The 25,612-nt window shown below is 48.6% G+C and overlaps 8 protein-coding genes across 8 annotated transcripts; 4 read left to right on the top strand and 4 right to left on the bottom strand.

Annotated features, from left to right (window-relative positions):
* Nucleotides 1-136: 136 nt before the first annotated feature.
* Nucleotides 137-2,044, top strand: ASPGLDRAFT_55043 (uncharacterized protein; the record flags this gene model as incomplete). Its single annotated transcript, XM_022548111.1, has 2 exons — nucleotides 137-164; nucleotides 618-2,044. 2 exons carry the CDS (start codon nucleotides 137-139, stop codon nucleotides 1,838-1,840), a joined length of 1,251 nt encoding a protein of 416 aa, XP_022404410.1. The 3' UTR covers nucleotides 1,841-2,044.
* An 874-nt stretch (nucleotides 2,045-2,918) lies between these two features.
* Nucleotides 2,919-7,884, bottom strand: ASPGLDRAFT_118417 (uncharacterized protein; the record flags this gene model as incomplete). Its single annotated transcript, XM_022539958.1, has 3 exons — nucleotides 2,919-3,358; nucleotides 3,420-6,566; nucleotides 6,627-7,884. The coding sequence occupies 3 exons, from the start codon at nucleotides 7,882-7,884 to the stop codon at nucleotides 2,919-2,921; spliced, it is 4,845 nt and encodes a 1,614-aa protein (XP_022404411.1).
* A 124-nt stretch (nucleotides 7,885-8,008) lies between these two features.
* ASPGLDRAFT_32209 (uncharacterized protein) lies at nucleotides 8,009-8,384 on the bottom strand (the record flags this gene model as incomplete). The annotated part of the gene is made up of 2 exons (XM_022544146.1): nucleotides 8,009-8,326; nucleotides 8,376-8,384. The coding sequence occupies 2 exons, from the start codon at nucleotides 8,382-8,384 to the stop codon at nucleotides 8,009-8,011; spliced, it is 327 nt and encodes a 108-aa protein (XP_022404412.1).
* ASPGLDRAFT_79482 (uncharacterized protein) lies at nucleotides 8,289-10,368 on the top strand (the record flags this gene model as incomplete). The annotated part of the gene is made up of 5 exons (XM_022550021.1): nucleotides 8,289-8,768; nucleotides 8,833-8,924; nucleotides 8,982-9,965; nucleotides 10,019-10,179; nucleotides 10,283-10,368. Exons 1-5 carry the CDS (start codon nucleotides 8,625-8,627, stop codon nucleotides 10,366-10,368), a joined length of 1,467 nt encoding a protein of 488 aa, XP_022404413.1. The 5' UTR covers nucleotides 8,289-8,624.
* Nucleotides 10,369-10,835: 467 nt separating this feature from the next.
* Nucleotides 10,836-14,715, bottom strand: ASPGLDRAFT_988325 (uncharacterized protein). The gene is made up of 3 exons (XM_022550632.1): nucleotides 13,606-14,715; nucleotides 11,014-13,548; nucleotides 10,836-10,947 (listed from the first exon to the last, which is right to left on the bottom strand). Exons 1-2 carry the CDS (start codon nucleotides 14,500-14,502, stop codon nucleotides 11,140-11,142), a joined length of 3,306 nt encoding a protein of 1,101 aa, XP_022404414.1. The 5' UTR covers nucleotides 14,503-14,715; the 3' UTR covers nucleotides 10,836-10,947; nucleotides 11,014-11,139.
* ASPGLDRAFT_987945 (uncharacterized protein) lies at nucleotides 14,565-15,995 on the top strand. The gene is made up of 3 exons (XM_022550631.1): nucleotides 14,565-15,323; nucleotides 15,379-15,575; nucleotides 15,633-15,995. The coding sequence occupies exons 1-3, from the start codon at nucleotides 14,929-14,931 to the stop codon at nucleotides 15,932-15,934; spliced, it is 894 nt and encodes a 297-aa protein (XP_022404415.1). The 5' UTR covers nucleotides 14,565-14,928; the 3' UTR covers nucleotides 15,935-15,995.
* Nucleotides 15,996-16,056: 61 nt separating this feature from the next.
* On the bottom strand, nucleotides 16,057-20,348 carry ASPGLDRAFT_164182 (uncharacterized protein; the record flags this gene model as incomplete). The annotated part of the gene is made up of 2 exons (XM_022542570.1): nucleotides 16,057-17,692; nucleotides 17,746-20,348. The coding sequence occupies 2 exons, from the start codon at nucleotides 20,346-20,348 to the stop codon at nucleotides 16,057-16,059; spliced, it is 4,239 nt and encodes a 1,412-aa protein (XP_022404416.1).
* Nucleotides 20,349-21,853: 1,505 nt separating this feature from the next.
* On the top strand, nucleotides 21,854-23,262 carry ASPGLDRAFT_988478 (uncharacterized protein). Its single transcript, XM_022550633.1, has one exon. It carries the CDS (start codon nucleotides 22,341-22,343, stop codon nucleotides 23,049-23,051), a length of 711 nt encoding a protein of 236 aa, XP_022404417.1. The 5' UTR covers nucleotides 21,854-22,340; the 3' UTR covers nucleotides 23,052-23,262.
* Nucleotides 23,263-25,612: the final 2,350 nt, after the last annotated feature.

Genomic DNA, 25,612 nt, shown 5'->3' on the forward strand with positions numbered 1-25,612 from the left:
TCCTACTCTCTCCTACTCTCTCCTACTCTCTCCTACTCTCTCCTACTCTCTCCTACTCTCTCCTACTCTCTCCTACTCTCTCCTACTCTCTCCTATCTCAATCCCTTTTACATTTTCTCGCTCTATTGGCATCATTATGTCCGGCAATACGTGCCAAACGCATGGTATAGATCCTGGCCTAACAGGGATGTGGAAATTGGAATTTGGGGCATCTATTATACAGAAATCTGTGCTAGCAGGATGGGGCTATTATCCCTGATCACAATTTCCAGTATTTAAGGAGGGACATATTCCTTGGGGTGTCTCGACAGTTTTGTGTTTGTCAAACGCATGCACACAACACAGTCTTGAATTTGTGCAATATAATTCAGTCACGGTAAGCTACTTCCAATCCTCCCATCATTATGTCTAAGCGGGTGTGGTGTTTCCTGTAAATTCCACATATCCTAGACAGCAAAAGTTGCACTAAGCCCTCTTGAAATACACGTCTGAACTCCAGTGCTCACATCCTGCTCATTTGCTTGCTGCTAGGCCAAGTGATTGGAGTTGGATATCAGACTTGGAATAACTGGGTTACAACACATATAGTAAATCTAGCAGTGTCTAATAAATACTAGCATCCAGGTCTTTCTCGGAACCCCATATACGTTTAATCGCGAAACTCTACAGACACCCGGATCTGGCGAACCGAGTTCGTGTTTTGATATATGATCGGAACAACCACTGCAATCAATACGGGACCGAATACTTGACCGAGGATCTTTTCGATGGAGCGTGGAATGCTTGGGCGCACTCAGCACTAGGCCAGAATCTGATTGACGAAGCTTCGGGCCAAGGGGCGCAGGATCTGAATACGTGGAAGATACACCTTCGAGCATTCTGCGCACAGGCATGGATAGCCTTGTTACTCCCTCGTTTGACCTACATCAACCGCTTGGAGCTGTATGTTGAGGGTGGAGATTTCTTCCAAGTCATTTTCACCAGAGCAGCTGAGGGTCGGAGACCATTTGGCGAACCCCCTCCATACCGATTCCTGCGAGAGGTTTGTGTCCACAATAATGAGCCTGGCGTTGTGATCTGGTCAGACTTCATGAGCCCATTCTTTTGTCTTCCGGCAGTTCGCGAAATCGAGGTAGATTTCTTATTGGACGCCGATAATCCACTTGGAGGCCAGCTACCCCTGGACGTCTCTACAATGAACAGACCACCGTGTGCAGTTACCCGGATTAAGGTATACAATGGGATCATATTCAATGGTCTGGTCGAATGGATTGCTACATGTACCCAACTGGAGCACTTCGAAGTTCATTTCAACTTCTTGAACAAAGATCAAAGCTACGTGTTTGATCACCGAGTTTTTCGGACCGCTCTCCTCCAAGCAAAAGATACTCTTTTATCGATTTACCTGTGCTTTGATGAGACATATCATGGGACGTGCACTCAACGTATACCCTGGCCCTTGAATGATGATATGTCCATCCTGGAAGACACGGCTTTCGGCTCGTTCAAAGAATTCGATGTGCTTCAGCATCTCTCCATGCGCCATCGAAACCTCGTGGACCCACCCGGTTTCGTTGATGATGACGATACACCTCCACAGTACCTTGACGACCTACTTCCAAAATCACTCAAGACCCTTGAGGTCTTTGATATTGATGAGGCTGACTTCCCCAGCCTGGAAGAGGAGCTTTTGCACCTGATCAGCAACCGGGAGTCGGCTGTGCCCGAACTTGAAAAAATCACTCTCAACCTCGACGACGAATCTGAGGATTTCGACGACGCATTTATAGTTCTTGGAGAAGCCTGTCGAGAGGCAGGGGTTTGGTTGATTCTCGAGTAGAATAGCAACATCGCACCCGGAACGTTGGATGGTTTCTGGAGGGTTTGATATTAGGCTAATGTATTCATCACAGAGTTGTTCCAGAAAAGGACGATACTCTTACATTGAATAGACAGAAACTGGAATTATTGGGTATTATTATCTTTAAAGGTCTTTCTTCCTATTTTTATCGTCTGGTTTACCCAAAGAGAATCTAAAATTCTTCCCTCCAGTCGTTATCTACCTTTATCTATATACAGCCGGAGCACTGAATATCGCATCAACTGACACATTTATCAGTTTGAAAATGAATCCCATCTTGCTCAGAGAAATCTCGTTGTTTCTTCCACGGCTCACGATACTGATGCTGCAGTTATGAGTATTGCTTTGGGCAACTTGGTCAGGCAAACAACCCCTTCCCTCCAATCCACCCTCCAACCCATCTCCAATCCTCAATACCCAAGTTTAAACCCACCCCAATTCATCCTCGAAAACGTTCCACTCGGATCATACTCCTTTCTAATCTCCCTTATGCGCTGAGCATTCTCAGACTTAAACCCAGCATACGGCCCTGCCACTAGCCCGCATCGCCCATATACACAAACTCCCTGGCCAATCCCTTTTGCTTGTTCAATTCGTGTGGGTGCTAGGTTACTTTGTGGGCTGGTATTTGACCCAAAGATTGTTTTGGGATACAGACCGGCCTGTGGGTAGTTGCCACCATGGAGGTTGGAATAGTTAGGCATTGTTTGTTGAGGTTGATGCTTCTTCTCCTTGAATTTTACAAAGTTTCTTTGCTATGAGGATCCTTACGATGGCTGTCTACTATATCAAGCTGGATCGTAATATATAGATAGAATATCGCAATGATACAGACCACGCGGTGCCGTGGTATATAAATACCATGAAATCTATTTTTCACTACACAATTACGAATGCAGCTTGGATGATATTCTATTTCTTCATGAGGACCGGGATGGTTCTACTAAACTTCAGTAACCATCTATTCAAGGTTATCATCAGTAAAACAGCAGACTAAGACAAGAGAATCAAGCCATCACAATAAACTCCTATATGAGCTAAAAACCAACAGCTCAAATTACTTTGCAACAGCAGGAGCAGCCACATACAAATTCTTAAAATTACTTTGCATCCGCTTCGGAAATCCAGACAGAGCCTTCATCGAGCCCTTATCCCATCCAAAAGCTCCCGCCCATCGATCCACAAAGCCACTCCGTCCGTCGTCCCCAGATCGAGGTTGTGCCCAGAGACTCTGGACCGCATCCCACGGATCGTCCTGTCGAGTATCATCCGGCGCCCAATCTGGATTGGCCTTTTGAAGCGGTGGGAATGGCTGTGTGGCGTTGATTCTATCGATGGCTTTGCTTGCAGTTGGAAGCACGCCTAGTTTGTCCTCTGATTTTTGTGGGGGTGGGACTGTTAACGAGATACCCACCATGAGCGATATAGTGCCACCCGAGGAATTGAGGAGTGTATCAGCGGCGTTTCTGTTATAGGAGGGATCGAGCTTCTCGTCATCTAAGAGACACGTCCTAGTATCAGCATGTGTGTGCAATAGGGGTAAGAAGGGGATACAGACATTTGCCCCACAATGCCGTTGGAAGCGGCTGGGTTTTGCTTTTCATTGTCCAGTTTGCTGATTCATTGCCACCTTGCTTGATAGACACTTTCATGTGAGATGCTATCTTGTCCTTGAGCTGCATCGGCTTAGCATGGATTTCACTGTCGTGCTGGACTCGTTTCTCTCCTAGGGTAGCTTGACTGATGGGCATTTTACATGTCATACGCATGGAGAATATCCCTGCCCGGACTTTCCATCGCCCACTGGCATCGTCACCCAGTAATCCCGACTGCGCGAGGAAAGTATGAGCTTCATTGGTAGGCCGATCTAAACCTTCCAGTGCTTCTGATCTTCCGTCTCTCTCGAGCACCAATCCATAGAAGGAAATAAGGTCGAGTGATTCAGGCTTTGATGGACTTTCGCCAAAATTAATGTCGAATGATGTGATCCAAATCTCCACATGAACACGACCAGCCATCGGAGGACCCCATAGTGAAAGCCCGGCGCCAACCTCGCAGGAAATGGTCTTTTGCACGATCCATGCGTCGATGGTATAACTGACTCCAACACTAACGCGGCATTCGGCAGTGAAGTAGAATGGTTGGTAGTTCATCAGGAAGTCTGTCGAAGCGTCGAACCAAGCTTTGATGGGACCAGCAGCAAACGAAAGGTGTAGCTCTCCACCGCCCATGCATACTTTGGGAGTAATAGCAAAGTAGGCCTTGCCTGTGATGCTAATGCTACTGCTGTAGCTCCAGCTGATGTTCAAGCGAGGGGGTTGAGGATAGCCCACTGGGGGGTCGAAGGCTCGATGATACCCGCCCACGGTGAAGACAAAATTGCCCACCTGGTTCTTATCTGCGTGCGGTGCGTCAAACCACGAGTATAGAGCGAATCCACCTGTCGGATGGCAGTCTGGGTGCAGAATGAATGAGGTCCGAGCTAGCTGTCCTTCGACCTTCATTGTGCCGTAGTCGAATTCAACCACGGCCGCCAGGCCTAGCTCGACATGGGCGAATTTACTCTTGGCCTTCTCATAGGGTAGATCGACTGTAGCCACTCCGAAAATGCCCAGTTTTACAGATGTTCCAAAATTGATCACTACCACAGCGTCAACGGATAGCATCCGGAAGGCATTTATCTTCAGCCCAGCAGCGGCCCAATAGGCATTCTCCTTCACCTGGAACCAACCACCGGGAGTTGGGTCTATCCATCGATTGAGTCTGTCCACGGTGCTCTCTTCCTCCACGCCCTCCTCTTGGTCCCTTTCTGCAAGCAATGGAAACTTGAGCACCTCGTCAACGGTTGGAGTGTGGACGTCTGAGTTGTACCCGAATCCGGCAACGATTCCGGAGATTTCACCAAACGACAGACGTAGTAGCGGTCCGTCAAGTCGAGCAAACAGAAACATGGAGTGGAATGGATCACGATTTTCCGGTTTAATCTCACCGTAGAATCCCGCTGCCTTGAACAGCCAGTCGTCGAATCCCACAATGAGAGCTCCAGCGTAGTAATCCATATCGGGGCTATTACCGTGGACGATTGCACCCGCGATGTTAATAGGAGGCTCATTAAAAGCGACCGCCATGCCATCAATGCCCACAGAGCGGAGTGAGATGTCATCCAGCCGTTTCACGTTCAAAGCGACGGAAAATCCAGAAAGTGATGCCTCGACAGGGCCCAGGACGACCGTTGCATCCAGCATAATTTCAAGAATCTGTCCGCTGTATTTGAAACCGATGCCGTGGAGTGAAAAGGGTCCGATGCTTTTCTTAAGTGGTGCCTTACCCGGAGGTTCCTTCTCACTGTCTTCGTCGGCGTGTATGGAACGAGCAACGGTATTGTCTCCCTCCTGGACGTTCGCGATCTCATCTTTGCGCTTGGTAGATTTCTTGAGAAAGTTGTAGTCTAGTAGACACGATCGATCTCCCATCGACTCATTCATTAGAACCATGAAATGAGATCCAGCGCCGACGAGTAAATCAGACTCCTTTTCTTTTTTGAAATCATCCCGTACAACCAACTTATTTGTCAATGACTCATTCAGGTACTTGACTTCCTTTCGTGTCAATCCCCGCGCCTCTGTTAATTTGGTGACTGGGTCATTAACCCAGACGTAACAAATCTCATCAAAAGGATGGTGAAACTCGCCAAAGGCAGGAATCTCAGGAAGCTGTGGTAAGGATTTTAGGCCAACTCTCAGAAACTGTTTAGAGCCACTCCCACTTTCCCAACTTCCATCGCGGTATCGTATGAAGACCACCTCAAGGTCTCCAATTTTAATTTCAACAACCAATTGGAAGCAGTGAACGGGGGGTGTCTGGTTGTCACTGGTAGTCGAATCTGCATTGTTGTCCAGCTTTTGTCTTTCAAGCCTAATCTTAATGGATGATTGATGGTCGAATGTGATATCTGCAAGGAAGTCTGGCAGTGGCAACGTTTCACCAAAAATATCCCCAACGACAGTGCCAATCTTCGCATCAGATGAAGGAAATTCCGCTTTGGCGGAGAACTCAAAACCAGTGCTATAATTGTATATCAACTCCAGGCTGATTCCTGCAATCAGTAGGTTTCCCTCTATGGACAAGGAATGGCGGGATGATCGGCCGGCTGCATAATTGTAGATCACATCCAGATTTTCAATTGCCATTGATTGGATGAGAGGCATAGCGTTATTGGCCGAGTCACTATCGAAGAATTCATATAGGGAACTGGCGTAGAGACCCTCTAGGAATCCTCTCAGTTGCCATGCCGTTTTTTCAGAATCATAGTCTAACTCAGCTATGAGAGTAGTCGGGCCGTGGGAATTGGATGGATCACTCTGTTGTAGACTAATCATCGTCGCAAGCCTGACTTTGAATCCCCTTTCGTCACCCCATTTATATACCGCATCTAAGGCCAGTTGACCCAGGTACGGATGTGGCACGTCACCCTTCGGCTCCTGGGTGGATATCGTTGCGCCGATGGCCAGAGTCCCTTGGGATAGGCATAGCGAGGCACGGGTAATGTTGGTTGGGATGAAATCTGGAATATTTTCAAGTGTTTGGCCGGGAACAATAGTCTTCAGATTGATTGACTTGGCTAGAGTTGCTGTCGAGACAGGCGTCAAGCCTCTCCACGCTTCATAATGCGGATTGAGAATATCGTTATCATCGGGATCGATCTCTGCCATTGATTGTAAGAGCTGACAATCATCAAATTATCACAGCATTTTCTTTCACTCACCTGTCCACAGCTTTCCTCGGAAACGACCCCACGCTTCTCTCCCCTTCGTCCATCCATAGGATAAAAGAAACACCGGGGGAGGACCGTCCTGCTTGCCGAATGTGGCCGCCGCCTCGATATCGATATCAAAGTCTGTCATCGCAAATTGTAGTCGCTGCTGAGAGTCCAAAAGATCAAGATCGATGATAATCCGGCGAACGTGAACGTTTTCAAAAAAGTCATCTTGACCAGGCAGCTTATCAGCAGCTACGTTCTCCGAGTTGGTCAATTGACCCAGCCATGCTAGCATAGTCTCGAGAAAGCTGCCTTGGGGCGGTGGCTGAAGCGTGATTCTGATTGAACCCTGACGAAATTCGACGGCTGCACCCATTTTGATCGGGGTTACACCTTTCGGGGCTACCAAGCACGAAGCGTAAAACGCCACCTCGCCCTGTTCAACTGCTCCCGGTCCATCATCAAACTGTGCAGCAACCAGAACCTTCTTGCAAATCACATCGGCAGTGTCCAGGGTAAATCCCGTTAAAGTCGACTCCAGGGGCTCTTTGAAGGTAGATGCCAAGTCAAGCTGAAACTGCAATCGCACAGTCGTCTGATTGTCCACCCATGGATTAAACCAGAGAGCATTCTGTTTCCCCTGAGAACGGGACTTTTTGAATGTCACCGACAAGGCAGCGATCAAGGGATGTAGATGGTCAGATAGCCGGTACTGACCGACGAACTCGAAAAGCTCCTTGACATTTGTGGTGATGGTTTCTGAGGTCTGGGCGACGTCTAGTCCGCAATAAAGTAGCTTCCCTTCGGTGTCAATTCCTGGACGGGGGATCCGGCTGTGGATACTTTCGATGGAATCCTGCTGGTCTGGTCTTGAGAAAGAATATTCCAGTGCACTGTGCGATGAACTGAACCCAACAGATGCCGCGCCCGGCCACGGGAGATTGAACCTGAATTGAAAAGTGTCAATCTGTCGGTCCTGTGTCCCGGAGAGGTTGACGAAGGCCTTCACACTGGGGTCAACCTCCTTCAGCCATTTCAGCCACAAATCAGAATGATGGAATTGGGATAGAGAGGAGGAAGCATCTTGGATACCGAAGCGTTGCTTGGGGAGAAATTTGAGGAAGTCGTCGAGATTCGAGCCGGGCTGGACTCGGATCGCGCTAGCCTTTTTGGTGCCACTGAAATATATCCATTGAGGATCGCTAGCGACGGGTGGTCGTTCCTGGGGATGCTTCCGGCGTACAAGCTGACCACTACTGTCCATATTTTCTCTATTACACCTTAGCCATATAATGTCATATCAGGTTGACATGGTAATATTTAACAACGACTGATTCCAAAACCAACAATCAGAGACTTAGCGATACGTAAACTCAACTAGCCCCGACCTATTCAATCTGACTAACTTTCGAACAAGTCAGAGATCTACTCCCACTTTCTTTGATAGCCGCAATGACCGTCTCAACAGACCCCTGTGGTTCAACAACCTCCCAGATCTCTCCGTCAATCGGACTCCAAATGTAGCAGTTAGACCCCGCGGTGAACAGAACCTCTTGCTCTCCACTGGTCATACACATGATCGGCGTTGCGACCGGAAGTCCATGTTTTTGGACCATGACCTGGCCGCCCTGTCCGGGTCCCCAGTAGGTGCCTTTTTCGAGGAGAAAATCGTCATTGGCCCAGCCTTCGGGTGGTGTGATTTGCGACTTGTTTCGATTAGTTTTGGTATGCAGGAGGACTAGGTGGGGAGCGTACGTTGGTCATGACGTCGACGAAGTCGAATTTGCGATGGGTTGTGATTTTGCTGATTTGCTGCGACTATAATTGAGGATCGATTATGAATAGGAAGGAGGAGGGGATTGATTGATATGTGTTCGCCTGAGGGGTGTTTCTGGGTAAATCCTTGTGACCGTGCAGATCACCTAGTATTGCAAACTTTCAACTGGCAAATTGTGAAAATTAATTACGATACCTGCAATACTCGGGGAATTCCTCTCTTCATATATGAGTGTTCATCCCACCACAAAAACGACGCACTACCAATCAATACTACAGACCTACGCGATGGGTCGTCGCCGTGAGGATAAAGGTTTTCTCAGGTTTAGAGACTGTAAGCTGAAAGATCTTTACAGGTACGATAGGGACAAGGGAAGTAAAAAGACGTTCAGAAATCCTTTCTTCTCACAGCTCTAACTTTGTCGCGGCTTTCTAGATCTATGACTTCCTAGAAACTGAAGTGCATTACAGTGAAGAGCCCAACAAAACAGAGCTTGACGAGATTCGAAACCGTATTCTGGCCTTGAGGTAAAGAATACCTTTCAATAATGTTCCAATGGGCCTCTCTCACATGCACATTGGCAGTTTGGGTAGACTAGGCAACGAGCAACATCCACGCGACGAACATGATGGTACCGACTATACCAACAGTACCCTGCCTCCAGCTCAGCACATTCGTCGCCGAATAAATCCAGACTGGAAAGAAAAGAGCAAGACTATTTCCAAGTTCCATGTGGACCATCATGAACAGGGCGCAGGTGGTTTCGAGCAGGCCACGGACCCGAAAGCCCGAGCACTCAAATACTGGAGTCCCTATGACCTCTTGGGCTTATTTCTATCACGGCTTGATTATGCTCCAGTTGCTGCTAATGAAGACAACTTCTTTCTTCCTCTGACAGCAGTCTACGGCAAATGGTGTAGTAATATTGCCGGTAACACAAGTACAGGTATTAAACTGAAAGGTGTCGGAGACCCTCCATTCATGTTTCAGTGCACATGGGTGACACATCGAGGAGACAAGAAGCAGTTCTTCTTGGGGGCCTCACTGGCTGGATATGAATGGGCAAAGGAATCCACTGGTACATGGGAGAGCGAATTAAAACTAGCGCGGTTTAATCTAGTGCGGGATCTACTTACGTCTACTGAGAATGGGTTCAAGTGGACATTTGACTCGTCACGCAATCGTATACCGGTGCCGGATAAGGACAAGAAAACGGGAAAGAAGCGAAAAAGTCTGAATCAGGTCTTATGGGAAGCAAAGTCGGAAATGGACGTCTTTGTTCAAGCACACGGGGAGGCAACCGATGCCATGCCAGAGGATTTGCGAACCCGATTTAATCAGATCCCACTCGCTGTACAGACCTTTTTGAGGGAAAATTACGGACCGTATAATCCGCAAAATGATTTGGATAAAGCAGTCTGCTATCTCCTCGAAGCATTAGGTAAAAGCAAAAACATCCAGGATACTTTCCGGAAATTCAGAGCAACAGTCGATCAAAAACTGTGGAAGAGAATCGGGACTCGGTTTGGAAACTGTGCAGAAACATATCCATTTCTCAATCTCTTGCAGTAAGTCTCCCTTTTGTCTTTCGACTCTATTTTGGCTTTAACTCACTCTCTAGACCGGGTTTTGTTCGTCCTGCAAACAGTTTGAAAGGATTTGCTCTATCAAGGAAACATTTTTTTGGTGAAACACCCCAGCATCCTCCACCCCCCGATCGTGTTCTTCAAGCGTATGATCCTCAGAAGATTGCCAATTGTGTCGAAACGCCATGCGACAACTGTAAGGTCCTACTGCATGCACTTGGCATCAAGAAATGGAGGGACTTCCATGCGTTTCCCATACCATGCAGATCTCTTCCACCTTCAAAAACTCCATAGGACAGTTACAAATACACAGCTTGAAACTTTCAAATCCCTCAGTCCGACCTACTACGGAGCATGTATATCCAAAAATGCCTCATTTGAATAAGCGAGGCAACCAAAAAAGCGAAGGAAACACGTCAGCAAATCTCCTCATCTCCAGTTCGCTACATCTGCAGCGAGTTAGGTGGGATTAACAATTGACATATTAGGCAGTACGCAGGTGGCATGCACCCTCATCACAGATGATCTCGGGGGTTCCGATGCACGTCTAATTTAGACATTTCCTGTCTCGGCTCGGGACGCATATCCATGATCATACCCGACCCGCCAACGGTTTCTGTGGTCGATGATTGGATAGCTCGGAAGGAGACCCGAGACCCAGCTCGGCTGCGGAGCAGGGCTGGCGGGGTAGATGATAATGTATTGAAAATTTGAAATTACTTGTCAAACACTAATTACGGAGTATTGGTATTTTTAGGGAAGTGTTAAATTAACACCGCAAGGTGACTAATCGGCTCTGAAAATAGTATTATTGTGAGATCTTGATATGGCTTGACGTGGTAGAAGTGTGTTGGGTCTAATAGATGCTTTATCATATACTTGATTTAGCTAATGGTTGGTCGATGAAATGGTCGACAAAAAATAGTGTAGTTGAACGATAGCGGAGCCTTTGGTTAAAAATGTGCTAATTTATGGAGTAGAATTAGTTACAAAGTATTCTGTAAGCAGGTATTGTTAGATTAATATTTACCGGGGTGTCGCTATATTGCGTCCTTTGACTCGCCAAGGAGTACTAGTAACTTGTTATTATAATGTACTATCTCAGCGTTGGATACAGCTGCTATTACTCAGACTAGAAATCCTAGAAAGGCCGCATCTATATATTCTTAACAACCACATCGATATGTCCATCAAAAGTAGGCATCCGATCCAAGCGATATCGCACCTGCGTCCTGACCTGAAACCGCGTTTCGGGGAAAGAAAACCGATTAACCTGCGCCAGACCCAGCACGAAGCTCATCTCCGAAACCATGTTAGCAGGGACAACCCTCTTCATACTGCGTGGCATGGCAGTGAGCTGCAAATGTGGTATGCCATCTAGCATGGGAAACTTGTGGATTACATTGAACCGCAGGTTGCTCAGCATGGTGGGCCGTAGGCCCTGGTACGTTTGTAGAAGTTTGGGGCTGTGCGAGTCGGCTTCTCCTAGTGGGATCCAGATGTCGAATGCTTGGATTTTGTAATCTGGGATGTAGTTGTTTGAGACTTGGATTGAGAATATTAGGTCCTGGGGCAGGTTTTCTTTCGTCACATTGATCGTGTCGGAGTTGACGCTGGTGATGTTGCATTTGTATTGGGGATGGCTGGCGGGTACGACAGCACTCACTGGGCGAGGGACTTGGTATGTTTTATAAGACTGGGAGGTAGATGCAAGGACAGCCGGGGTTGTTTCTGGGTCTGCAATAGCGGTCGAAGGAACTGCTGTGGACGTAGTCTCTGGTGACGGGGACGGTTGACGCCTGGCATATTTGGTGGGTTTTGATTCAAGCTCTGGCTCCGGGTCTGTGATAGATGGCATGCTTGCAGGACTGACCTGAGGGGGAACTGTTCTCTGCAGGGTCCGTAGTCCTGTATCATAGGCATCACCATTATTGGGAAATACGTTATCCAGACAGATATGGAATTGATATATTGGATCACTGAGCTGCAAGGCAAGCAAAGCAGATGTCGCGGTGTCGTCATTAAAAAATTTGGTTTCAACTCCACCTCTTGTGAACTTGCCCATTTCCTTATGCAAAGTCTTGAGCTGGAAATCTGCATATCGAGACGCCCGAATAATGCGTAGGTCATTGGCGCCTTGCTTCGTACCCCAAGCAAATATGGGATTAGAGTCGTCCGGATGCATGAGACTAGGATCAATCGAGGCTTCTTTTGCTGGATCCTTTTGGCGCTCGTCCCAATCAACCGTGTACTGTCGTCTGATACGGACTGTCAACTCGTCTCTGGATAGGGACGAGCTAGCGACAAAACATTGTTGGTGGGGTGGTTGCGAGAAGACCAGCTCCGACAGGTCGCGCGAACCTGGGACACGGTCAAACAGACCCAACATGACGCCATCAGAGACAATTTCGTGCCGTAGAAGAGGAGCACGCTCTGTGGTTTCAGGTAGAGTGGTAACCTTGAGATCTGGAAATCTAGAAACCACATCTGACCGGAGATAAAAACCATATGTGGGGATTTGAGGGGTATAGGACAGCCGAGGTTGAGCCGTGGATATATATTCGTTCAAGGCGTATTTAATAGCCACGCGGTCACGATCCTCGCCTCGGTGGTTGCCTAAGCTTAAAGCACCATCAACCATAGCATCAGTCCAGTTGGAATCAATATGGAAGAATTTCAATCGTTCTGGTTCAAGATGGCTAGGGTCCGTGATGAGGTAGTGCGCTGGCACCCCGTGCAGGAAGAGTCGGTCCATGACCCAGCTCAAGAGGATCATCCAGTCTACCGAGAGTGGCTTGTTGGTCTCGTTATAAATCTGGCCATCGGTGGATTTGGCCAGTTTCTTGGCTACCTTGACTGCGACGTCTAGATACCTCTTGCGAATGCCACGTGCGGTATAAGTCAAGGCAACCCCCGCTCGCCAGTGTCGTCGAAACCATCGGTTTGATCGATCGATATCTTCCTTTTCCGTTGTAATCTGATCCAATTGCCCTGGTATGTGGCGCAAAGCACCGAGAAGTTCGCTGCGTGTCACAACGTGAGTATTTTTGTCTTCTTTGAGCGCCAAACTTTTGCATTCCTTCATTGTCTCACTATAAATCGAGCTACGGATACGCATCAAGGCCATAGTAAACGCCTGATCGCCCAGGGCCAGCATGCGACCTACCTGCCAAGCGACAGAGTAGGTGATATCCATGATTCCAACCTCGGGGTCAAGAATCTGCAAATCCTGGCCCGAGTTGGAGCAGTGGGCGAAGTCCGCATCAAAGGTGTTGTCGTGCTGGGTCTCTCGAGGCACAACAGTTGGAGTGAAGGGGCCTCGGAAAAAGGCAACAGTCGTTTCCCCTGTCTGGGTTCGGTATCGAACCAATGAATATCCATCTTGGAGTCTTTTGGCTAACCGGTTGGTCAAATCGTCTGACGCCTGCAAACTGTTCAGAATTCGAGGTGGAGGTCCAAGGACGCCCAGATTTTCGCCCAGATACTGGAAGGAATCCTGAATATTCCGCGTGCCAGGTGGTTGTATCGAATAGTTCCAACTATGCAGTGAGCAAAGGGCAACACGCTGCTTCTCGTCTGGGATGGGAAACGGAATACTTTCTTCAATTCCTTCGATAGAGACCAGATGAACGGAGACTGTCGTGGGCTGGAGTGGTTCAATCGGTCCGCATCTAGGGGAAACAATGATAGAGAATATTCCAGTATCTTCCTGGCCCGCCACTGCCATTCCGGCGGTATTCACCTTCCGCACGTGGGAAAGATACTGGTAAGACGATACGTCATGTCTTTGGCGGTCCGATTCCGTTCCGACCGGGAATATGTTTGAGAAGAGATTCTTGGGAAGGAAAATAAAGTCCGCTGTGGTGTTCTCGCCTATCAAGTCCTCCTCTCGGTAAGGAAGCGCTACCTTCTCATTGAGCGACCAGACTTCGTTCAGGCTCAATCGAGTAGCAAGTGTGCTTTTGGACTGCTTTCTCGACAGGTCCCCTCCATCACTAACCACCTCACCTGGAGACAACCGCAGTTCATCCTGGGTGAACACCATCAAAGCCAGCCATGGCACGCGACAGCGCGTCACTGGCGAGGCTGGAGGTCTCGAACTGCCTTGTCGCTCCCATGGCAAGAACGGATCGCTGAGAACAACATGAGGCAGAATGCGATGGTCCTCACTGTATCCTGATGGTGGATAGACAGAATAAATCGATCCGGTCGGTAAGGTGAAACGAGGGGCCTCGACGACAAACTCCTTGTTACCCTTGAGTTGAAGGGGCTGTTGTTCCTCTGGTGATTTTACTGTCTGGTCGACTTGGACTTGGTAAGGTGGACCAGCAGGAAGACTCGGTGCCCAAAAGGAATGAAGCTCTTCTTCTCCAGGATTTAGGTGCGTGCTCTTCGAACCATGCGTATTGAGCGATTCCTTTGTCGATGAATGTTGCTCCTTCTTTCGGATCGCATGGCGAAGGGGAAGATGACGAGGCGAGTTTATCGCAGTGCTTTCTCCCCCGGTATACATGACCATTTTCGTTGAATGATACTGATGATTGAAGTGCAGTTGCTGTAGGTCATTGGTTTTGTATTTTTTAAATCACATATTACGGTGGGATCGACATAGATACCCCTCAGTTGGGGGCTGTGGTGAGGATTGCATTAGTTTGCAGATCTGGTGGGGAACATGACTTACGTGGCTGGGCTGAACAATTGTCAATCCCGAAAAGATGAGGTGACACCCCGCTTCGACCGGCTGAAAGATGCTGATGGGTTTCAGCAGTATCACTAATTCTCAATTGACAGAGGCAGACCTTAAGAATGAGTCCCACTGACCGGATATGGACTCCACCTACACATATAATCTCGTCCCTCGATCCATGCCTTCTACCTCTGCACCTAAAAAACTATAAACACTTAGTGAATTGACCTAAGTCCCTTTCATAAATCTATACTCAATATGTCCGGTGTCGCTGCCGTCAAAACCCCTTCCCATGATGACATCCAAGTCTTCTTCACGACGACCAAGTCCAGCCTCGGCCTAGACATCAGAAAGACAATTCACCAGGGAGAAAACTTTACAAAGCATTTCAAACCAACCGATGGAGAACCAACGGGCAACGTTCTGGGCACATCCGACATCGCCGTTTCTACCTACTCGGGCATCCAGTTCGTCGTGGGAATTACAGGAAACTCTGCTGCCCCGGGCAATGCAGGAGGCGCAGGTGCTCCAACCACTGACAACAACATCGCCATCTTGAGTCCGATCAATCAAACTATTGCCAGAGTTGAAGATAATAACACGCGAATCACTTCTTGTTCCAACGGCACTAAATCGTCTGTCTTTTTCCTTGGGTAAGCTAACATCATATACGTGGACTAGACTGTCCAGCTGACAAGGAATCGATAGCAATGATCCAAATAACACGACGGTTGGCCAGTTACGGGAATACGATTTCGACACCAAGAAGGTGGATACCATTCGGCGCGTTGGAAACATAGTCAAGGGGTCGGGTCTAGCCAGCTACTACACGAAAGACGACCGTCTAGTGGTTTACCAGGATATAGAAGGCGCTCTTCGTGAATACTCGTCAAAGATAACAAACAGTATGCTTGACCCTATCATTCTATCTATTACCGAATTGCAATTCTAATGAACAATAGATTTGGTCATAGACAACACGAAGAACAGTGGAGCGAGAACTCCGCTGGCGGTGGCGTATGACTCTCAGTTTAACAAGACATATGTATACTATTCCGATAAGGAAGGTGACGTGTATTTCGTTGTGAAGGATCAAGGTAACTGGAAGCAACCCTCTAGACTGCCTAACAACCTTAATATTCCCGATGGTCATCAGATAACTGTTGCTCGATCGGACAACCTCAACCATCTCTTCTGGGTGTCGGCACGCTTGAGGGTAGAGCATTGGAGACACAATGCCGACCAAGCTAGTGAAGGCAGTTAGTTATATAGCTATTAGCTTGGTTGGCTCTTTTTTCATCTCAGATACTAAGTCCATGATTTTGTTGACATTTAACCTTGTGAATTTGCGCTGCACTGTACATATATATAAGTATTCCAAGTATCTCATTCATGACCTTCACTTGGTTCTTGAATCCCTATCTCTTCTACCTGTGGCTCTCCTTGCTCTCCCTCCTGCTCCGGTTGATCCATCATTATGGGTCTGCGCAGATGCAAAAACCCCTCAATAGCCGTGTATGGCCCGCTTTCAAAACCCGGCTTCGCCAGACGCTTCTCCGTCTGCCCAATCCCATAGGAATTAAAGATCGGTGGCGTCATTCCGGCCGAGTCTGATGATGACTGCGAATGCAAATCGGCACCTGCATCGGAGTCTCCGGAATCGGTATCTTGGTTCTCCGTAGACAACCCATCGCTTGGATCAACATACGGCTGCAGCCAAGACCACTTACCCCCTCCTAATCCAGGCAGGCCTACTTGGTGAGGAGGATCCTCGTTCATGTTTTCCTGTGTCAGGGCTCGAGTGGGGTCATACTCTTTCACGTCGGCAGTTAGCGTGATGGGCCCGGCATGGAAGAAGGCTGTGACTTTGCTCATGGCTTCCTGCCATGTCCATGGTGCCAGCTGTAAGGATTGAGCGGGTAAGAAGGAAGAATACGCATGGATAGGCGTGAAGGGGTCCACTAGGGCACCAAAGACCTTCAGGTGACTGTTTCGGCGATTGTCATAGTCGGCTGGGTTGCAGAAGTCCGAGCCAGATGGAGGGTCTGTCTTCCAGGGCGATTCCCAGAATGGACGGAACTTTGGATGGGTTTCGGATGTAATAGCCTTCAACGACGGGAATTTGTTATCGGGGGTGGCAAAGTAAGTCTGAATGATATCCAGGTTGAGCTCTTCGCCTTCAGAAGCATCTTCTGTCTTGGTCAAGTTGAAATATCCCACCATGCCATCGTACTCGCGCTCCTTGTCGCCCAGTTTGACTTGTAGCTCGTAATACTGCTTATCAGGACGGTTGGATAATGACGGGCTCGGTTCTTTCATCATGGTGTTGGTCGCTTGGTTCTGTAGTGGAGGACGGTCTAGTTCAAGGGACCATCCCATATTAACGAGCGCGAGTGGCTTTCCAACAATCGCTGTCAGATACTGGGCGTAGGAGTTCGGTGTTGGTGGCAAGCTGTCCAGTGCGTTGACGACCATATACCAAAATGCTCTCAGATAGTCAATATCACTGAGCTTTTCAATGAGCGCATCGAACTTTTTGCGATTAGGATCGTTGTGTACTTCCGCAGAGGGATCAGGCTTAAATGGCATCCATTTGGGTGTTTTAACTGTCTCCAGATGTCCACCCACCCTGACCTCACTGTAGAATGTTCCATCCGGAAGGAAGAATTGGATGCCTTCATCGGCATAGTTGGTGACTACCCAGCCCCAAATTGGGTTTTCCCACTCCGTTGTGGGACGCCAATAAGCCTTCTTCTCATTTGTTGAGGTGTCTGGTTCATTGCGGGTAACAAAGCATGCATTAAGTCTCGAGTTCTGACCAATTTGCGGAGGAATCTGGAAGAATTGACAGTTGCCATCAGGCTCTTGGAGAACCGTATTGGCATCTTGATCGTTGGCCTTTTGAGGCTCGTAAAAGTCGCTGATGCACGGGTACAAAGGTGGAGGCCCGGTAGTCCGTGGCTCAGGATCGATGGCCACCAATGTCTGGCCAAATTTGTCGATAATGTTGAGTTTTCGGAATCTAGCAGTGTTAGCGACATTCTTATTGGTCTAGGTAATGGTATTTGCACTCACCTGACCTGTCCATGGGTTACTGGTTTGAAAGGACAATGGGTCTGATCAGGCCAGGCTACGGTGGCAGCTAGCGGGGTAAGAGCAGAATGCCCCTGGATCATTTCCAACGCTTTGTCATCGAATCCGGCCTGGAGGACGCAAGCTGACTTAATTGCAGTCATCCGTTCACCCTCTGGGCCGATCGTCCTGGCCAGAGGCTTAATATGCGTACCGTGTGCCAGAGTTAAGAGGCCATCAGTCAGCCCAGAGAGTGGCCCAGATAGATATGGCATTCGAGGAATGTGCTCAAGCAAGTACTTTCTCTCTTCTTCGGTGATGTGGTCGTCGAGTTCCTGTTCAGGAATGGTTGAGAATAACTGGCGGACCCGCGCATCAAGAGAAAAACTTGGCTGAGGAAGAATCAGCCCGCGGCCGGAGATCAAACGCCTGTCAAGAGTCGAAGGCTTTCCGCCCTCCGAGGGCTTTGTAAGCTCTTCCCACAGAGGAGCGCCGCTGTCTATCTTTACTCCATAGCGGATTTGATTATTCTCTGATAGGCGAGCGGCCTGTTCACCCAACGACCAATGTTCAAAGGGGATGTGGATGTACTCTGCTTCCCATTCCATGTAAAGTGGCCGCCATGGTTGCCTTTGGTTCCATTGATCTCTCCAACATTCATCCACTTTGTCGTGAAATTGTGGATAATATTTCCCAGGAGATGGTTGTCGCTCACTCGGGGGAATCAGGAAATAGAACTCCCGAAACAGATTCCTCGCAGCTTCCAACATGTGCTGTGACATGGATGAGGCAAGCCTTGCTTTTATCTGGTTAAAGACACTCTCAAGTCCATCAGGTATCGGTTCATCCTCTGTCGAAGAGATGGTTTGCATTTTGAGACGAACACTCAGTGGAGACAAGTAGTCTGACGGCCATCCCTGGTCAATACCTCCAAGTAAGAGGGTTGGATCTCGAGCCTGATGGTAGGGTTGATGAGTGCCTGATCGTACGTTTTCCGTGCTCTTGAGCCCCTTAATCTCCCGTTCCAACAATTTAATCTTCCCTCCAATATTCACGATTCGATCGCGGATCTCCAAAATATCACTCTTGAATTGCTGCTGCTTGCTGCCATTTGTATTGCTTGGATCAGTGATATATTTCCACCACAAAGCAAACATATCCCATCGCAGCTGGTCTACCACGCGAAGGCAGGATTCCTTCAATATCTGGTGTTGGTTCAAGGTCTTCAGGTTCGTTTGGCTCGTGTCGTCTATCTGAAGCGGTTTGGCCTGTGCATCATCACTCGTGGCCAGGAAGTACCGAATTCCACCAGGGGAACGAGTAAAATTCCAATTATACAGGGTATCTATCGCTTCACGCTGGCCTTCGACTCCATCATCATTGGTATGGAGAAGAACCTGAACGGCAAGAATCAATTTCTCCAACTTAGTGGCTGTATCAAAATCACCTCCATCCCCTCTTCTTGCCTTGCAGTATGTCATCAATGAATCCAACGCAGTTGTTCCGACCGATACAGCAGGGTTGTTCTGGTCTTGAAGACGACGGGCAAATTCATCAGCAGGCGTCTTTGGTTTCTTGTTCCAGTCCCATTGAACACTATACATAGCGCCATGACACAGTAAACGAGCTGGACCTGTAGCATCAAGCCAAGCCTTCTCGTTCCCCTGAAGTGACATAAAAAGGGAGTTGAGTCTCTCAGCACGGGGCGGAGGATCGTTTTCCATCCACAGAGGATCTGCTTCATCATTCCTGTGCCACCCAATCACATAGTAACTGGCCTCAGCGACGTCCAGGTATTGTGGGCTTGTCTCATCCCCATATGAAAAATTATCCACCATACTAAACACATTCGAATTGTGCTGTTGGAAGTCCGCAAAGAGCTGGTTTCCACTGCCCAGTAATGGGATCCGAGGCGGATTTTTAGGGGCATCATCCAACCATTTCTTCAGTGGGGTTTTGCGACCGATAAACACCTCGGCCTGCGCCCTAACATCCACCTCTTTGTCAGGATCGCCGGCCAGAAAAGGAGATACATCGACCTGGAGATCGTAGTGCGCGGGTATATCATCCAACTTCCACAAGTAGTCTCCTTCAATCACCCACGCGGTGTATTCCTCAAAGTTCTCCTTTGCTTCGACCGGTTGAATCGTATCCAGATCAAGTTTTCTCACCACCAACCACCTCGTCGGAGGATCGATATATTCCGCCGCAGCAGACGGCCTCGCATCATCCGTTTCCCTCCCCAGACCATGACGCTGGCGCTCCTGGTCGCGACGCGATTTATCCCCTACCGAATCTGTCAGGGAGACACCCGCCCGGTACGCCCGTGGAAGACTCCAGTGGATATAAACTCCATGTCGATTACGGCGATACTGACCAGTGCCCAGGTCCGTCATGCGGGAGTTGTGGTCGGCTGGGGCGGCATTGTGGAGGTCAGCGTGTGGCTGGACGTCACTTTCGGCGACAAAATCCTCGTATCGAAGGAAGGTGTAGTTGGGTTGGGTGATAGGACAGATCCGACTTTCGGGTTTGTTTGGGTCGCCGCAGACTGCTGGGTTGAGCACAAAGGCGTCTAGCTGGATCGGGACTAGTAGTGGTTCCGACATGTTGGCCATTATGTCCGATTGATTTCAATAACTATTTTGGTATACTTCTTAGACAAACATTATTTATATAGGCTTGAACAACTTCACTTTGGATCTAAATAGATAATCTCTCCAGTCTTCCAGACACCCGAAGCGGGTCCTGCATGTCAGATGTCGATCATCCGACTAGGGTAATAAAACGTCCATTCATTCTACAAATTACTAGTCCTGTCATCGTATTACATGAATGGTGCTAAACCTTTATGAGATTTGTATTCACTTGACTATGGTTATGTAAGATTGATGATCTACCCACATGCTGCGACTTTACATTCAGTAATCTGATATTTTTGGCATTTTTACAGTTACACAGGAACCTCCCGTCTAGAGCGGACGTATCTGACGTATCTGGGGCAGTAGATCTTATAATTCTACTGAAGAATCAAACCCTCCAAGATGACCTTTGCGCCAGAACTGTTATGGGTTCATATGAGAACCCTCTAGTTAGTACTCGGCAGAAACCTCGTGCACCGTGCACCCTGAGCGGTGAGACCCATGCACCAGAACTTCTTCGTACGAGCGGATGTACATAAGCCTTTTTCCTTTCTTTCTTTAGCTTAATATACTCGTTTATTCAATAACCCTTGAGTTGAGACAGCTCGGGCTTGTGTAAGAAAGAAGGGATTGAGACAGCGTGATGAGCGCACCGCGGACTGTATGCGTAGTATTGACAAGACTAATCGCTGGTGTGCTAAAGTCCGACCACCAGCGCCGCGAAGTATGATGAGAGTCAGGTGGATAAATAGTCGGCCCGATAGGCGACGTCGGAGCATCCGTTCTAATAGCTACCATGGTCGGATGTTAGATAGATCAAGCACTCAGGCACTCATCTACTACGGTATTAGACAGTCAATATCACCCTCAATCGGTAAATCAAAGTCTCTTCCATTCGGCCTCGTGCAGTCCGGAATATCGACTCCCCGATCCCTCCGAGCTATCCGCTTTGATGAAGATCGGATGAATGTCGGACCGATCTAGTGAGCTCCGGAGAAGTTTTATCGTACGGCGATGGAACACTCTGAGGGAGTCCTAGCAAGCACTCTACAGCAGACTCAATACTACGTACATTCCCTACTGCGCGATACTGTCTCTACGGCCCACGGCTGTCATATGGGCCTCGTACGGTAATCCGGAGAATCGGCATCGCTGCCCCGAAGCTTCCCCGTTTCACGCTTCAAAGTATTCTCGCGGTGGTCACATGACTGACATTGGTCATGTGACCTGGTATTTATGTACATGGATAAATAATGCATAAATCCGCACTGCACAGCAGTTCCGCACTGCGGAGGCTGCGCTGCGGCCTCCGTGCTACACAAGTTCTAACATGGTTCCCTTTCTTCTTCGATGCCGCGTCCCTGTGGCAATCATAAATATCGTGGTTGACGGAGAGATAGATTCAGTGTATCTCATGAGAGTGTAGCACGGGCTGATGCCATTGTAATTTGGAAAAGTATCGCAGTGCGCTGCAATATAGGGTTGTTGCAAATATTATTTCTGCGTGAAAGAATTGTGTTTCAGTGTAGAATAAACTGTGTGGGATGCTTTGCCTCTGGCGCGCTGTGGTTGGCGCAGTGCATTTGTTGTTGTGAGTAGTTTTGTAGCATCATCACATAGGGCTTTTCTTCCCTCTTGACAGACTACCGCACCAACACTACCAACCAACACAACTTTGCGATTTCGTGAGTTTCACACTTTCTTTTGGGCTTATATGAAAGCGCAGGTGCTCCTTTGTTTGTTGTTTGAACTTTGGATTGTTTGGGGTCGGTTTGGTGTGTTTATTGTGTCAAGCTGTCTTTTGTTTTGGTTGCGGGCGGAGTCCGTAGCAACAGTCTCAATGCACATCTGAGCCTTCGCATGTCTTTTGTCTTTTGGGTTCCTCTGTTGGCTTTGTTTTTGCATCAGGTTGCTGTATGACTGGCTGACAATCCACACTGCTATAGATATCGCCACATCATGGCTCGTCAAAGCGCTGTTTCTGCACCCATTCTACATCACACCTACTCTTGCCATGACCGTCATGTACTCCGTCGTGCATTGAGAATACTCAAACGAGCTGGGAGTCCTGTTATCCCTGCTGCTGAAGAGGTTGCTCATGCCGTCAACACCAGAGAAGGGGTGAGTGGTCGCAGCTTGCAGCAGCATCTGCGTGCCACTGGGGTTCTGGCAGAGGAAGGCAGCAGGGTTGAGGCTGATGAGGCCGCTATGCGGGAGCAAGTGGTGGAAGCTGAGAAGAGGAAACTGGATGACGAGGAAGAGGTGTTCTGGGCAGATATGTCAGGTGTGGACTGGCGCCAGCGCTGCTTGCAGCACTTGGCACAGGACCCCTTGCATGTCTGCAAGTTTGCTGGTCGCGTTGACAAGTGCAGCCGCTGTGTCACACAGGGTCGGTCTGGTGCGGCCTGTGTCGATGTAGGTTATCCTTCCACTTTTCAGGGTGGTGGTTTGTTTGCTAATGTGCGCAGGTTCCTGAGTGTTGTGAGGAGGAGGCTCAGCGTCTTCTTTACTGTGCGCACCAAGCTCGGCACTATCAGTCGTCCATTGCTCTTGAACAGGTTAGGACTGCGGTGGTGTTGTTGGGTTGTCATATGCAACAGCCGCGGGTGCGTCGTGCTGGTGTTCCTGTTGATGAGGTGCCCGAAGATCACGTGCAGGTGGTTGTTCTGATGAAAGTCAAGGTGGATTAATAGTTGGTCCGATTACCAAGGCCGACAGACCTCTCATATACGGACACACACACATTCGGTTAAGATAGCTAAGCACTCGTTCCATCACCCTTGTGACTATAGAGATCAATGTCATCCTCCTAGTGTAATTAAGATTCGTCGCCTATAGCCTCGTGCAGTCCGGATAATCGACTCCCCCGACTTCCCCGATACGGAGTTTTAACCGCTACATTGGTTTATCCGTTTCATGTTCCCGCACCGCGGCTAACTACGCCTGATCCAGTGACTGAGCCTGAGCCTTTGTCATCCACCCGCAGTATCCTTGGTCGATTCCGTGATGCATTTGGTTTGTAGGCTGCCTGATTCGAGGCGGAGGGGCAGAAGGGTGTCTTTGGTGTTTCTAGCTGCAATGTCAAAATTGTTTTACTTTCTCCTTGCTAGCTTTCGCGCAGTGCGCTGTGTATGCCTTGTAGGCGTAGCCTGCTTTGGGCGCTTGGCGAAGTAGTGGTCAAGGGCCTCAGAGTCGACCAAGTGTTCTTCTGGTTCCCATGTGGCGTCCTCTTTAGGCCATCCGGCCCATTTCACAAGGTATTTCTGTTGATTTCGCACCTTCTTATCGGTGGGGATATCTTTGACTTTGTAGTCTTCAGAGTCGTTGACAGGGCCTGGCCGGTCATGGGGCTCATTTGTGCCATGCCAGGGTTCGAGCAGGGATATATGGTAGGTAGGATGGATTTGGCGCCATGCAGGAGGAAGTTGGAGCGTATATGCTTGCTTGCCAGTAGCATGGGTAATTTGGAATGGTCCAATTTGCTTATCATCGATTTTCTTTGCAGGGCGGCCAGTGTCGATGTTCTTGGTGCAGAGCATGACCCAATCACCCACCTTAAAGGTGAGGGTGATGTGGTTCTGGTTATATTGGGTCTTCATGGCGTTCTTTGCTGTCTGAAATCTGACTTTGAGAATATCGTGCATTGCATGAAGGTCTTTTGTGTGTTCCACTGCATCAGTGTTGGTTGAGACCAGGAGGTTGTCTACATTTGAATGGATATCAGGGCAATAGCCTGAAAGTGCCTCAGCAGGGGCCATTTTAATGGCACTGTGGTAGCTGGAGTTGTAAATGAGTTGGGCTAGTGCTAGCCATGCGGCCCAGTCATCTTGGTGCCAGTTGGTGTATGCCTGCAGGTAGTATTCAAGGGTCTGGTTTTGGTGCTCTGTTTGGCTGTCAGTCTGCGGATGATACGCAGTGGAGAGTTTTTGTTTGACTGCAAGGTTGTGGCAGAGGATAGACCAGAATTCACTGGTAAAGAGTAAACCATGATCACTGACAATGTGGTGTGGCATGCCCATATAGCGGGCGAAGTCATCATAGAATATTGTGGCCAGTTCTTCCGCATTGATATCTTTTGTGCAGGGGAAGTACCATGAGTATTTGGTAAACAAATCTACTACAACGAGCACTGCGTTGTAGGTGTGTCCACGCCAATTGGATGGCGGGAGACTGGTGATGAAATCCATGCTAATCCAGTCCATCAGTGCCCTGGGGACCGGTAATGGTTCAAGCATACCATAGGGCTTATGGCGGTGCGTTGAGATATTCTGGCACTTTTGGCAGTGTTGTATGTATTCCCTGACATCATGCCCCATACCATGCCAATAGTAGCGGGATCGGATGCTTTGCCAGGTGCGCCTTTCTCAGAGATGTCCGCCTTGTGGATCATCATGATTTGTCTTTAGAATTTCTTGGATGATTGCGGAGGACTTTGGAATGTAGGCGCGTTTGTCATACCTGAGCAACCCATCTGAGGAGATGCTCCAGGGTGAGTCAGGCTGTGCACTGCGGCCCTCCTTCAACAATGCAAACATACCTACAGTGTCTGGATCTTTGGCCTGGACTGTGTGGATCAGGTCTGTCATTGATGCTGAAGGGACAGTATTGTATGCTGTCTCGGTATTCATGGCTGCCTGTACCATGAACTGTGGCACCAGGATTTCCGGATTTCCTGTATCACCAGCAATGTGACTCTCATCTGTATGTGGCTCTGTTTGGCCACAGGTGTGTGTGCATGCATGTGGGAAGGTTTCTGGTTCCCAAGTGTGCGTGAGCATGGCAGTTGTTGGTGCCTCTTGTGTGCCTACCAGCGCCTTTGGCATGGTAGGGGAGCTATGGCGCAGTTTCCTCTGCAGTGTGGGGAGCAGTGTGCTTGCATCTAAGTTTTCTCCCTCTACTGGCTCATAGTCCGGATTGTGACGGTCCCGAACAATATGAGTATATTGGTAGATTATCTGACAAAATTCTAACATGACTAGTGTGTCAGTACTGGAGCAGTTGCAAGGTTCTGCTTTAGCTGCTGGAAGGACTCCTCACACTCTGGGGTCCAGCAGAATGGGATCTCCTTCTTTGTTAGTTGATTCAGTGGCTTCACAATGCAACTATATCCATAAATAAACCGTTGGTAAAAGTTGCAAAATCCTAAGAAGGATTGTATTCCTTTTACAGTGTTGGGCTGGTCCCACTGGAGCACTGCAGCTACCTTTTCTGGATCCACCTCTACCCCTTCT

This window comes from Aspergillus glaucus (genome assembly GCF_001890805.1).
Source record: "Aspergillus glaucus CBS 516.65 unplaced genomic scaffold ASPGLscaffold_3, whole genome shotgun sequence".
NCBI classification, from domain to species: domain Eukaryota; kingdom Fungi; phylum Ascomycota; class Eurotiomycetes; order Eurotiales; family Aspergillaceae; genus Aspergillus; species Aspergillus glaucus.